This window comes from Stylophora pistillata, chromosome 3 (genome assembly GCF_964205215.1).
Source record: "Stylophora pistillata chromosome 3, jaStyPist1.2, whole genome shotgun sequence".
Taxonomy (NCBI): Eukaryota; Metazoa; Cnidaria; class Anthozoa; order Scleractinia; family Pocilloporidae; genus Stylophora; species Stylophora pistillata.
The window spans coordinates 45,261,250-45,275,958 of NC_142521.1; the positions used below are offsets into that span (position 1 = coordinate 45,261,250).

The following is a 14,709-nucleotide window of genomic DNA, read 5'->3' on the forward strand; positions in this document are numbered from 1 at the left end:
GAAACAAGTCCGTTTAATTGGTTGTTATCAGCTTCACCACCTTTCGTTTACCAACTGATATCAGATAGAACATCATTTACCTCCAGTTGTATGATTTTTCATAAACTGAATTTCAGGCAGGTCACCTGTGATGGTAGACATATCCCGTTGTTTAATACATAATGTTTGAGTACAAAAAAGCGAGCGTTATATTTACTCACACAATGGTTCTATTCTAAGAAGTAGAAGATTCGTCCTCTGAAGCCTGTATATTTACCTTTCTCTTTCAACTCTCGTTTTTAAATTCAGGCAAAATGACAATTTTTTAAGCTATTTTAGAAAATTTCTTAGATGAACATTTTGAATTCATCTCTGCCGATCGAGGTTTCCCGAAAAAGGACAGAGTCGTGGGCAGAATAATAATAAGAAGAGTGATAGGTTTTATTTGATATCTATCTGATGTAAAAAATAACCGAAAGTCAAATCGTAGAAGGAAGCGCGAGGTAGCTGGAATATGAGGGAATGGAAAAGTTCCTGTTATCTGATTCCGTTGATGTTTCCATGGTTTACGGTTTCATAAAAGTAGAATCATGGAATCTAAAGCAAGCCTTGAAAGAAACTCGTTCCCTCCAAACAAAACGCCCACCGTAACGCAATTTGAGAATATTTTTTGAAAGCGGAAATGGGCAAAAAAAATATGGTCTGCACCTGTAAAGTATGAAGTCATTTGATATATTGACGCATTTTACTAGTCATCTTCCTTTCCAGTTGTTATATTTATTTATTCAAATTAGCCATCACGTATTTCGTAGGAAAACCCTATAAAATGAAGAATTTCGACAGGATTACCGTTGAGGTAGCCAAGCTTGACCGAAGTCAGTTCTTCCTTTTACTGATCCAAGTGTTAATTGAGGCTTTTTGAGTGCTGCTGTAGGTAACAAAAACAAAACTTGAAAATCGTTCAATGCTCACTGAGGTATGTACTTTAAGTGTAACTAAACCAATAGAATCCAAGATATTTTACCTCATGTAAATCATGTTAAGAGATCATCAATGACCGTTCTGAAAGTCACTCACGCCTTGTTTGTTAGTTTATGCATGCAGTAAATGGCCTAATTTCTTTTACATAAAAATGACTGAAAGCTTTTGGGGTGAAATGAAAAATTCCTGAATGATATGTCTCTTGTAATATACATTAAGAAATCATGAATGACCGTATTTCTTTTTGAGTCTTTTACAACAGTGTTGGGTTTACTTGTAAACTAGAAATAAAGGGCAAGGCAAAAACGGCCAAGAAATATTTCAAGACCGAATCTTTATTCAAAGAATTTTAAATTTTCTGCTCAGAAGCGAAAAACAAACGAATTTCTTGCATGTACGAATCCGTGTGGTAGATTCGACCAGCACACTAGAATAGTCGTTTACTAAAACACACGGCAAGAAAATTGTGTAGGTTTGTTTAAATCTTCTATTGAACAATACTTTTAGGAAATATCAATACTTAAAAATAATGCCAACCGTTTGAAAAGCAAAGCGCTGATCAGATAAAACACCATTTACCCTCAGTTCTAGACTTTTTCATCAAATGAATTTTAGACAAGTCAAGTGGGTATTAAACCTGTCTCTTTGTTCAATGCATGTTTTTGCACAGCAAAAGGCAAGCTTTTTGTTTTGCAAACATGATGGTTCGATTCAAGGAATCAGGAGTTAAGGTTCGATTTAAGGAACAGGAATCGTCCTCTGAAGCCTGTATGTTTACTTTCCTCATTCTATTCTTCTTTTTAATTTAGGCAAGTTGCTTTTTAAAAAAAATTTACATTTAATTTGATACTTCCACTTTAGAATTCTTTTCCGCCGATAGAGTTTGGCGTAAATTTCCGCCCGTCCATTTACTGCCACTAGTGTTACTGAAGGGTGTCTGAGTGCTGTTACTTTAATATTTGGTGAAAAATGTTCTGTTCTTAGAATATGTCAGAAAATCATCCAGTCCTTATTTTGCTTGATCATCTTGGTTTCCAAAGCGTTGGAGAGGTCACCAGAATAAATTAAGAAGAATGTAAGGTTTTAATTACAATCCATCTAATGTAAAAAAGGCTGAAATTCAAATAATCGAAGGAAGCAAGAAGTAAATGGAGTGTTAAGGATTAAAAAATTTTTGATCAGATTCTGTTGAGGTTTCCATGGCTTAAGATTTCATAAAAGGCACAATAACGGAATCTAAAGCATAACTGAAAGATACCTTGAAAAGATATTCAGCCCCTCCTACCAAAATGCCCATTCAAGGCTACTTAAGAAGTATCTGCGAGAAAGTAGGCGAGAACAATGTCTACAGCTGAGAATTAGGGGTCATTTGATGTCTTAACTTATTTGTACTGTTAATTCATTCAACTTAACTATTACTCATTTCGCAGGAAAACTTTATAAATGAGGGATCTCGACGGAAGATTTCAAATGAGGTCATCAAGCTCGGTAGAAGTCCTCCTCTTCTTTCATTGATCCGAGTGATATTAGACGCTGTTTGAGACTGGTGTGACAATTCTTTGGTGATAAATTTCTTTCCTAAACAATAAAAAAGCTTGGCAATCGTTCGATGCTCACCTAAGGTATGTAATTGAACGTTATAAATATAAAAATAAACCTACAACTTATGTCAATATTATACCCCATGTTAATCATGTTAAGAGATCCTCAATGACCGTTTCATAAGTCGCTTATGCCTGTTACTCTTATGGCTTACAGTCAAACTAAGTGAAGCGTACTCCTCAAGATTACCTTAATGAATTGATTATTTGGGTACTTAACCCGCCAGTCGTTTCAAGAATGCAATGATGAATTGATTATTTGATTATTAAACCCGCTAGCCGTTTCACGAATGCAATAATGGATTGATTACTTGAATATTGAACCCGATAGCAGTATCCGTTTTGAAAAGGCGCGGATCATTGTTCAAATTAGAAGTCCATTTCTGAAGTCCAATGAGATTGTTCTATTTGACGAGGAATCCTGAAAATTAACAAACTGCACTGTAAAAACGCTGCGAAAACAGTCGATCGCAAGTATTAACGAAATAAAAAAAGTTTTGTAATGGCTTCGCCCGTAAACTATTTTTTCGACCATAAATACACGCAAGAATTTCTACAAGTTCGTCAAGATGTAAATAGGCGAAAAAAGCTCTCGATAACATTCCATTTACAACATTTACAAGAAGTTCTACACAACACTCGAACTTCCCTTTCCCCCCATGTCTGACGCCATGTTGAAATAGTTCTGATTCATCATCACGTGTTCGCATAATCCAATCAGAAATGGACTTCTGATTTGAACAATGATCCGCGCCTTTTTGAAACGAATACGGCTATCGGGTTCAATATTCAAATAATCAATCCATTATTACATTCTTGAAACGGTTAGCGGGTTCCATGTTCAAATATTCAATTCGTTATTGCGCTCCTGAAACGATTAGGGGGTTCAATATTCAAATAATGAAATCATTAATGTCCTGAGGGGTACGCTTCACTTAGTTTGACTGTAATGGTTGTTAGATAAAATAACTAAAACCTTTATGGATGAAAAAAGATCCTAAGATGATATGAGGGTATCAAGGGCTACCGGTTAATATCTTTCCATGGTTTGTGACTAAATAACGGTTAAATTTTGTCCATTTTTAGGCCTATCGGCTTATTCTTTTCGGCCGTTTTACTGCTAAGAATTAACCCCATTGAGACCCGAGTTGGGAAAGAATAAATAACCATGGACCACTATGTACGTGTATGGGCAACTTAAAGTTCGCTTGGCAATTTTTCAGTCTTTCTTTCTTTTTTATACAACACATTACTCAATCACGTCATATTAACACCTCTTGGTCAGATGTGAATCGAAACATTTTACATGTCGTTTGTTGCAATTGGAAATTTCTTCTAAATTTAATAGCGAGGCACTGCAACAAAGATTCACTCTACATCGAGCGAAAACTTCAAGTTCCACGTAGTCATTTTCTTTTCTCCTACAATAACATTTTATTAATTCAAGGTAAGCCGACAAAAATTAATAGAGCAAGACAGGGTAAACGTTTATCTGAATATCTCCAAAAGTACACCGATTTCTGGAACTGAAACTATGCTATATTCTTGTTCTTAAAGTGCATCTAAACCGAAAAATTTTTTTTCGCTTAACGAAATAAGCGTAGTTTTTGAAGTATTTCTGTGCAAAAAGTTTTTTGTTTGCTCAAATCTTCAATTTTCTGTGCCCAGTCAAAATACGGAAAATCGGCCGCCGTCTTGCAACACGACCGAGTTTAAAGAGGAAAAGCTCTAGCGGGTAATGTGACGTCAAATCGAGAACACGAAAGTCTGCATTTCACACATTTTCACTTGTTTGGGAAGGTTGTAGTCGTTATTGTCTGAAAATATGCCGACTAAGTGTATTGTAGAAGGATGTAGCAACGTGCGAAATTTGCAAGAGGGAATCGCGCTTCATACATTCCTCATACAACACACCTAGTCGGCATATTTCGGACAATATCGACAACAACCTTCCCAAACAAGTGAAAATGTGTGAAATGCAGACTTTCGTGTTCTCAATTTGACGTCACATTACCCACTAGAGCCATTCCTCTTTAAGAGGCTGTCCGCGTAAGAACCGACCACCCGAATTTCGGCTGATCACAGAATTCCCTCAAATTTTTACTGTGAGATATTTGATCTAATCTATCGGCAAAAATTATATTTATTTGGTTCGTAATGCTATTTTATCAAATTTTTCGCGACGAGATGCGAGGACGGTCAAAAACGAAGAAAAGTGTTTATTTCAGCGTTAATTTTCAGCGTTTCGCTGGTAGCTCTAAACACTTACCCATTTAATCAAATAGCATATATCAGACATATGGTATCATTTTACATCTCTTCTGTTGATTACTAGCAAAATATGTAAATTCTGACCAAGCAATGAAGAATTACGCTGTTCTGAAAATACCAAACAAACAGCACTTTCCAAATTTGAGCTGGTGTGCTGTTGTTCCAAGACGCTTGGAACAACAGCACACCAAAGTTAGCAATTACGAAGGTAGAATGAACATCTTCTGTGTGAAGTTGTTTGACTGTCTCATGCGGGCTGAAACATGTTGTCAAAATTCCATTAAGTATATCTTGACCGCTGCCTTATGCTGTAAAAAACTAAAAGTGCTGTCAGTTATAGATTTAGAAACGCTCTTTCAAAATATGTTATTATGAAGAGAACTTCATGTCTTACCAGAGATCTCCACCAGATCGGGTTGATTCAGTCATGTGTCACGCTCTTTACATTGAAAATGTCACGGATTCAAATTTAATTACATCGCACAGAAATGGTTTGTGTCAAGAGTGATAATTTTCCTATTTTCACTTTATTTTTATTCTAGAATTTGCCTCATTATGGACCAAAAAGTAATTTTTTTGTAGACAATTATGACGATATCGATTTTAGGTGGCAAGCAGGTTGAAATGCCCGTGTTTTTAAGTGATACCGTAAAATGGTAAAAGGTAAAATAAAAAAAGTAAAATACAAAAACAGTGGCCACTAAAAGATTAATGAATTAAGTTTTCTCTTTAGTATCGATAACCACCGCCGGTGATTCACCGTCTATTTGTCTCTTTAAATTCAAATGACCTTTAATTTCTTACTTGGTTATTATAGATTATAGGTAAACGAGTTTGGAGAGATTTAATTACATCGCGTGACTTATATGGGTTTCAAAATATTGATTGATTGATTGAGTCGGCGGAAGCATTTGCAGCTATGTTTTCGTCATTTTCCTCTATTTTTATATTTTCTTTGTTTTATCAAGTAGTCTCTCTGCTACCAGAAGAGTAAAGCTCTACTCCTCGATATGTTCTGAAACCCCGAGTACGCCGAACGATGCAGTCCTAAACAAGACGGATCAAGCAAGTTCTACATTCTTATTTAAGAGTTTAGACCTTTTCTTATCAGTTGCAGTCACATCCTTCTAAGAATGTGGAAAGTTTAGTTACCAGATATTTTTCCTAGCTCGGGAACCATACGGAATCTCAAAAAATTTAAGCATCTCCTTAAGCATGACTACGCTGAAAGTTCAAGTTTCTTATCGCGTGAGAGGTCACACAAGCAGTATGAGTCATAGCAAATAGGGTGCTTTAGACCAAGCTGGCCGGTAACGTTTTCCAACATTTCACGTCTTTCTTGCTCCTCTTCCTCTGCGTAAACTTCCTCCAATTCAATTTCTCCGCTTCCCTGTCTTCTTCTTGCAGCCGCCAGTCTCGAGAAAAACCCCTACACTTGAGTCTTCGTTAGCCAGTCCTTCCTTTCAAACATGCGGGAACCATCTGGGTTTCTTGCCGTTCTCGTGTCTGCAGCTACTTTTCCGGGAGCTGCCTTCGTACCGGTTCTCTCTCCAAGGTCACATTTTGTTGTAAGATACTGTTTAACTTCAGAAGGGAAACGCACGGCTTCCTGGCTTCATGGCTTATATAGTGCCCAACCAAGCAGTATATCACTGCTAAGACTACCAGCTTCTTGCTGGTGCTGTGGCTCGTCACTAGATTTTACTGGTGCACTGTCGATTTCCTCGTCGTTAACACGGAGGAATTTTTCCGCCCAGTCTCTTCTGAGTTTGTCGTGCACTGTATCAGAATTTCGGAGAATTTGGCAGTGGCCGCCCACATCGAGCTGACTTTCTAATTCACTGAATTTCTTGAACACCATATTGCAACCTGGGTCAGAACAGGCAAAAAGACCATTCGCTTGTTCACCATCACTATTTTTTGTCGCCTTATGGAGCCGTGCCCCTTTGAGCAGAAAGAATTTTTCATTAGCAACGAGGCATGTAGAACCTTCAGGCCTGACGACTAAATCTTGGTAAGGAATCAGCCTTCCCTGCCCTATGCCATAAGCTCTCCATATTCGCATTCCATCCCCCTCAAACTTGAAGTTGTCATATTTACTAAAACCGTGTATCTTTTGTACTTCAAGTGCTTTTTTAGTTTGGTTTATTGAGCAAACGCAGGCAGTTGTACCTCTAATAGGACGTTTTGCGAGTGCTGCACGCATATCTTTGGCAGAAACTACATCATGTCCCTCGTTACAGTATCGTCGGATTGTTCACTTCATCGGGCAAAGAATCCGATCAAAGACATCTCTTCCATACTGGGGTTCAGAAAAGTCATATCGCCTGACCGCAATACCGATTCGTTTCCCTGCATCCCTAACGGCCGACAAGATAAAGTTGTTGTGGTAACATCCTGCTTCATCGCTCCTTCGGTAAATTTCACTAATTTGGGGGTGTTCCTTCTTTACAACCTCCAGTGTGTTCTCAATAATGGAACAAACTGCATACCAGTCCTGTTGGCACGAGTCGAAGATATGAGCGTACGACGTCAGTTTTCTTGACGGGTGGCATTCTTAGATATGGGGGTGGATGTATGCCAGCTTATCCCACGCTTTCCAAACCAGTCGGATTGTTTCTCACGATATTTCATTTGGAGAAACTTCATTGCCCAATCCATAATCAGAATAGCGGACTCCGCATGTGGTAACTTCATTGCATCTTGTTTCGCCTTCTCCTGTTTATTGAGCGCATGATATGCGCTTTTCAAAACAAGATATTCTCCTGGGCCTGGTTGAAGTCATACAAGAGATCTTCTCGTTGGTCTAAGTTGTAAAGTGTCCAGGATGAACCCTCGATTCCTTGTCTCACATCTTGTAAAACCTTAAGCCCTTGACAGTCACCGCAAGTGGATTGGTGCTCATGCGAACATTGATGTTAAAAGTCGGGCTCTACAGGATCACTTAGCGCAAACCTTCGACAGTGGTCAGCACAAGTGGAGTCATCTGGTTGAAAGTGCAGTCGGTAGTCAGTTTTGAGATAGCGTTTAGCATCTCGTAGTTTTTGACGAACATACAGGCACACCTGCATTTCCATTCTTCCTTTCTCAAGAGTTTCAACCAGTGTTTGAAATGTCTAAAAGCCCGCCGCGCCATCAGCAGCAGTGTTATCTAGGCCTGGCAGTGACTTGCGTTGAGATGCTTCTCGAATTTCTAATACTTTGAACATTGTGGACCTACTCAGAGGCTCGTGACATTGTTCTTTGCAATACTCCAAGTACAGTTCAATCATTGTAGACCTAGTCAGGGTTCTTACCACATTTGGCATCTCTATCTTGTCGCCATTATCTAGGAAAAGTATCTTGCTACCATAAGAAACATCTTGACAAAGTACGGTCTATTTACAAAATTTACAAAGTGATCTACTTTGCCAATCTCAAGGCGTACACGATGCTTTGTTGTGGTCTCAGGGATGTAAGCCATATTAATGAAACACCAAGGGGAAAAAACACACACACACACACACACACGCGCAAAAACAAGACAGAAAAGAAATAATAAAAAAGATAAAAGTTAGAGGTGATATTCAAAATCAAAAGACGGCAATAAAAATGAATAATACTTGTACTATACTTAGCTGTATCACCTAAAAACAATGACATTCCGTTGAGCTTCTGTCTGAAATCGGCACAGCTGATATGTTTTCCATAAACCAACATTTTCTGTTACACGATAAGGTAAATTTTATTCATAAAAAGAAGTAATACTTCTGACACTAACCATTTCTTTCGACAACTCGAAAATGCCTGCGTGCGTTGTAGTCAAAAATGGATCCGTGATATCGACTTTCAATGTAAAGAGCGTGACACATGACTGAATCAACCCATTTTTGTGGAGATATTCTCAAGCACAGATAAGACATGAGGTTCTACATATTTTGAATGAACGTTTCTAAATCTGCAACTGACAGCAATTTTAGTTTTTTAAAGCATAAGACAGCGGCCAAGACTAACTTAATTGAATTTTGTCAACATGTTTCAGCCTGCACGAGACAGTTAAACATAATGTCACAGAGATGTTCATTTCTACCTTCGTAATTGCTAAATTTAGGGCAAGTTTGGATGAATTTATGGACATCTTCACCTTAACAAAACAACCGTGCTACTTTTGAGAATAAGCAATGCCTCATACACTGATATTGAGCGAGGAATGGAGTAACCACAAATATGCATAAATTAGGTCATATGCACTTTGAACATTGAAAATTAGTAAAGTTCATTGAGCTCCTGTAGCTTGAAAAGATTAGTTGCCAAAAATGTTTTTATTGTTTTCGGCACACCAGCCCTAGTACTAAACATGGACAGTGGTGAGGACTCCAGATCCCGTTATTCTTTTGAGAAAAGCGTCTTGGAACAACAGCACACTAGCTCAAATTTGTGTGGTATTTTCAAAACAGCGTAATTCTTCATTGTTTGGTCAGAATTTACATATTTTGCTACTAATCAACAGAAGAGATGTAAAATTATACCATATGTCCGATATATGCTATTTAAACAAATGCATAAGTGTTTAGAGCCTCCAGCGAAACGCTGAAAATTAACTCTAAAATGAACACTTTTCTTTGTTTTTGACTGTCCTCGCATCTCGTCGCCAAAAATTTCATAAAATAGCATTACGAACCAAATGAATATAATTTCTGTCGATAGAACAGATCAAATATCTCTCAGTAAAAATTTGAGGGAATTCTGTGATCGGCCGAAATTCGAGTGGTCGGTTCTTACGCGGACAGCCTCTTAAACACGGACGTGGGGCAAGATGGCGGCCGATTTTCCCTAATTTTGACTGGGCACAGAAAATTAAAGATTTGAGCAAATTAAAAAATTTTTGCACAGAAATACTCCAAAAAATAAGCTTATTTCGTGAAGCGAAAAAAATTTGGGTTTCGGTGCACTTTAAATATGTAAAAATATCTGCGGGCCAACCTCTTCTTTTCAGGGGGGGGGCAATTTGCAAACGAAACTCAAACATCAGATATTGCACAGTTTGGCGATGTCTACAACGTTCTCAACAACAGGATTTTCAGGCAAATGGAATGTGCATGGCTTTGAAAGAGTGTTATCTTATGAGCAATATCCCGAAGAAAATTATCACTTCCGGCGGTCATCTTTTAAAAGTAAATGATCAGCTCTTAGAGAAGACCACTCGACGTAACCTCAAATCGTATGTATATTATTCAGATTTCGATTGCTTTACCTTCTTTTATGGGAACTCGAGCAAAGCGAATTCCTCTGACGATACATTGCTATAATTTTAGGTCAATTGCAAAAACATGTTAAATTCGGCTGATACAAAGGAAACTATCTACAACACGGTAGATGCTTACGTTCCAGCGAAACTATTAACCTTAAAATACCACTGGAGTCAGGAACATTTCAAGACTGCGCCGCTAAGCGTTTTAACTCCCTCCCGACTGCAGTGAAATCCTGCTCGGACTTTAATATCTTTTCAAAAGAAACTTACAAAATTTAATAAGCTGCAGTAGACATTTCGTAGAGGTACGCACGTAAGTAATCCTGATTTATAGCACTTTTTTAATATTATTGTACTACCCAATTTTATGTTTGTAGCCATTCTACCCATGGAAATGCTGTTAATAAACCGTTATTATTATAATAATTATTATTACTATTGTTATTATTACTATTGTTATTATTTGTAAATAAACATGTACATTATCACGATGGCGAGACGCTGTTTCTACATGACGTTTCCATCGCTCGCTGCAGAGAAGACGCGGAGAATCGGATATTTTCAATTTTTCAGCCTATTTTTGCGCATTCTACAGTAGAAACAAACAAACAAACAAAAATAACAGAAAACCACGATTGAACGCTCGTAAACACAAAAAATTTTACATTTTTTGGCGATGTTTTTTAAATGAGGCCTCAGGCCGCGAACAAGCAGCCGTTGTTACCGTGGCAAAAGGAGTACTGCAAACTTAATAAGGCCTTTTTGTGCATTCTCCCTGAGTACCTAGCTGCATGCAAAATTTGAAGTGGGCCAAGGGGGGTTACAAATTGTCATTTCCCAAGATGTTTGATTCTTACAGAAACTAGTTTTTAAATTTTCATAATTTTCCGAATTTATTATTTTTCACCCACTGAATGAATCGTTTTATTTGACGTCGATATTGGGGTAAGAACAATTTATCAAAATTTTAACCGGTTCAAATAATGGCCCAAATGTTGCAAAGCCTTACTTGAAGTTAGCAAGTTCTGTTTTTCATTTTCCCAGCCATAGGTCCTATTCCTTTTGAAAATCGCATTTTCGTCACTCCAAAGCTAATTCCATCGCTTTAGGGTCTAAACTTCCATTATTTTCCGAATTGATTATTCTTCGAATTGATTTTTAGTCTCCTTACTTTTTGATCCTTTTCATTTGAGCTCCAGAGGGTCTACCTTCATAGGGATGGAACGGAAGGTGTAAGGAAACAATTGAATATTTTATAACGAGCTGCTGAGCGAAAGGATCATTAAACCTTCATGACCAAATTTACCGATCGACTCGTGAATATATTAGACGACCTATACAAGTTGTAAGACTCGTGAATCCATTAAACGAGTCAGCCGAGGTATTGGAAATGTGTGCCTCTTCTCACCCAACAACAACAACAAAGATCGAGGCCGCGCGAAGAACTTGCTCCCTGAGAGACAGGGTGCTGGGGTTGGCCAATCCCATTCACTTGGACGCAGAATTAGCAAAGTCGCGTATTATTTGAAAATGTTAGCACCATTTGGTCTGATGCGAATCTCGATTATTTTCATGTCATCGCTTACAATTTTTCATTAAAATTCAGAGGTTGTATTTCGAGGAAATTTGTCAGGCTGCATTTATTTGAATTTTGCCCAATTTTTTTTTTAGTAGTAAAGAGGACGCTCACTTGTTTTGGCTATGACTTACACCATAGACTTTAAAGATATTTGTTTTTCACCATTTGATAATTGGTGAAATTTGATAATTGGTGATTTCTAATATGGCATAACTCAATAATCCGACAAACTGATAGATCATGAACGGAAGTCGTTGCCCTTTTTTCCGATTAATGTTGTTACTTTATGTAAACTTTTACATTGTCATTCGTGTTTAGATTATTTGACTTACGATGAACCAATCTCAGTGGAACTCAATGGCTACCGATTCCAGCAGCACTTCTCAAGTGCACCAGTGGTCGCTTCCAGCCTCCTTCTGTATTCCATGGTTTGTGGTGCTCAGCACAGAATGTCTGGCCATAGTCATCCTTAACATCATCACCATTATTGTATTTGTAAAACAACACCAGCTACAACGCCGGAGTAAATACTTGATCATCCATCTGGCCATAATTGATTTGTTAGCCGGAGCAGGGTCAGGGCCGATGCAGATTCATTTATACATGGCTTGGTGTTACGGAGAGCTGGAGAGCTATGATATAACTTATCTTATAATAAATCTAGCAATACGTCCTTTTTTCCCCTTTGCATCTCGTGTCAATCTCACTTTTATTTCATTGGAACGTGCGCACGCAACATATCGCCCTCTCAAGCATCGTTTAATCAAGAAATGGGTTTATGGAGTGGTTATTGTTTTTGTTTATTTGTCAACAATATGCAAGGGTGCGATAGAAGGCTTTACCTATTGGCCTTTCAATTATATTTGGGTTACTTCTTCTTATTTTACCCTTCTTGTCGTCATTTGTGTATGTTACATTTCCATTTATATCAAAGTTCATTGTAGTCGACATCCCCAACAGTATGGTGAAGCCGGTCTTAGGGAAAGAAAACTAACGAAAACTTTAACTCTTGTCACCTTTGCATCATTATTATCTTATCTACCAATTGTTATTCACCACAGTATGACCTGTTTCCTTCATATCCGGATCTTTTCAAAATTTTCCGCATATCATGTCAATATCGCTACACTAACATTATTCTTGGCTAACTCGCTTATAAACCCTATACTCTATGTGGTGTGGATGCCAGAAGTTAGAGCAGGTATATCAAAAATGGCAGTCTGCAGGACACGTCAAGACCGCCGAAATCGGGTTGAATATCCACTTCGTAATCTTTAGTTTAGGGCCCAGTTCAATAAAAGGCGGAGAACGCTATCCAACGGATAAATCGCCAACCAGAGGATAAGTGAGAGCACAATGTACTACGCTATCCACCGGATAGAGATTTATCGGAATAGCGTTATCCAACCTTCGCACAAATGAGGCCTGGTCTAAAATTCTTCTGCAGTAGCTTTGATCCAAAAATGTACATGCAATATGCAACATAGTTTAGCGATTTAAAGAATCTGTACGCCTGTAATTTTTAGTACCGAAATTAAAACTTTTCTTTGTCGTTGAACATGGCTTTTATTTAGTCTGTCGACTTGAACGAAAAACCTTAAGTTATGACACATTACAGAACAAATAAACTAGAGGCACTATACGGATTGGGCACTCTAATATTATTATTAATATAAATGATAAACAGCAAATCGGTGGAAAAAGCGCTATTCTATCGTTTCGAACCCAGTTTTTATTTCAGTTGAATCGTATCCATCTCAATATGTATTTATCCCTTGTATTCAGACCCCTCCTATGTTCGTAAGAGTGGTGTCATTAATTTTCCAATTAGTGACCATCTTCCAGTTTACGTTGTGCTGAAACTGAAATCTCGGCCCAAGATCTTTCCTCATTATATAACAGTGCGCAGCTCTAACAACTTTGATCCCGAAAATTTCATCTTCGACTTGGCGTCTCATTCTGACTCCCACTTTCAGTTTTTGCTGCACCTGATGTAAACAGCAAGTTAGACATTTTTAGTAACGCTTTTCGCCAAGTACGTGATGCACGCGCTCCGGTAAAGACAGCCAAGATTCGCAGCCGCCCATGCCCATTTGTCACCGAAGAGATCAAGGATCTTATGAAAATAAGAAACCGTCTTCATCGTCGCTTTCTCTCAACGCGCAATGAATTCGACTGGGCAGAATACAAAAATTCCCGCAATATTGTGAAAAAAAACTCTCTTTGAAGCTGAAAAACATCTCACATATCAAGAAGTCCAAAACAATATGAATAATTCGAGATCCCTTTGGAAAGTGATCAACAGCATTGTTCCATCGAAAACACAAGAGAAACTTGTCTACTCTAAAGACCTCAAAAACGTGGCAAATGAGTTTAATTCACATTTTTCATCTGTAGGAAGTCGCACGGCTGAGGCTGCCGCAAAGCTGGCATTAGGAAATAATATCTCTCTTCAAACTCATTTACACCAGATCCTATATCATCTTCCGATGATTGCTTCGAGTTCACTCCCGTGAGCATCGAAAATGTGAGGCGTGTCATCTTGTCCTTACCATTAAACAGAGCACCAGGACCCGACAAAAGCAAAGCTAGAGTTTTCAAAGACGCCCTACAAGTAATACTTGGGCCTATTACTGAGATAATCAACTGCTCACTTGGTACCTCTACTTTTCCATCAGACTGGAAGATCGCTGAGGTCATCCCACTCTTAAAAGAGGGAGATCACGAAAAACCTCTGAACAATCGGCCATTGTCACTACTTAATGTTATGTCTAAAATATGTGAGAAAATTGTTCTAGAACAATTTATCACCTACCTAACGTCACGTAAGCGTTTGTCATTCCATCAAAGCGGCAATAGGTCATTCCATTCAACTGAGACCTTAAATATTTATAGTACCGATCTAATTTTAGAGTCAATGGACAAAAAGGAAATCAGCGCATTAGTCTTACTCGACCTCTCAAAAGCTTTCGACAGTATTTGCCATCATAAGTTACTCCAGAAGCTCTCCGCTGTAGGTGCCTCACCCGCCGTACATGTTAACTCTAATTTACATGTAGACAATTCGC

General features: G+C 38.1%; 1 protein-coding gene and 1 pseudogene across 1 annotated transcript; one reads left to right on the top strand and one right to left on the bottom strand.

The window, feature by feature from the left end:
- Positions 1-710: 710 nt before the first annotated feature.
- LOC148736369 (trace amine-associated receptor 13c-like) lies at positions 711-13,199 on the top strand. Its single transcript, XM_088754764.1, has 3 exons — positions 711-955; positions 2,391-2,582; positions 11,960-13,199. The coding sequence occupies exon 3, from the start codon at positions 11,975-11,977 to the stop codon at positions 12,917-12,919; it is 945 nt and encodes a 314-aa protein (XP_088610890.1). The 5' UTR covers positions 711-955; positions 2,391-2,582; positions 11,960-11,974; the 3' UTR covers positions 12,920-13,199.
- Positions 5,940-8,295, bottom strand: LOC148736370 (uncharacterized; annotated as a pseudogene).
- Positions 13,200-14,709: the final 1,510 nt, after the last annotated feature.

Excerpts from the sequence above, each read along its gene's own strand:
- LOC148736369 (XM_088754764.1), top strand. The coding sequence starts at position 11,975 with ATGAACCAATCTCAGTGGAACTCAATGGCTACCGATTCCAGCAGCACT.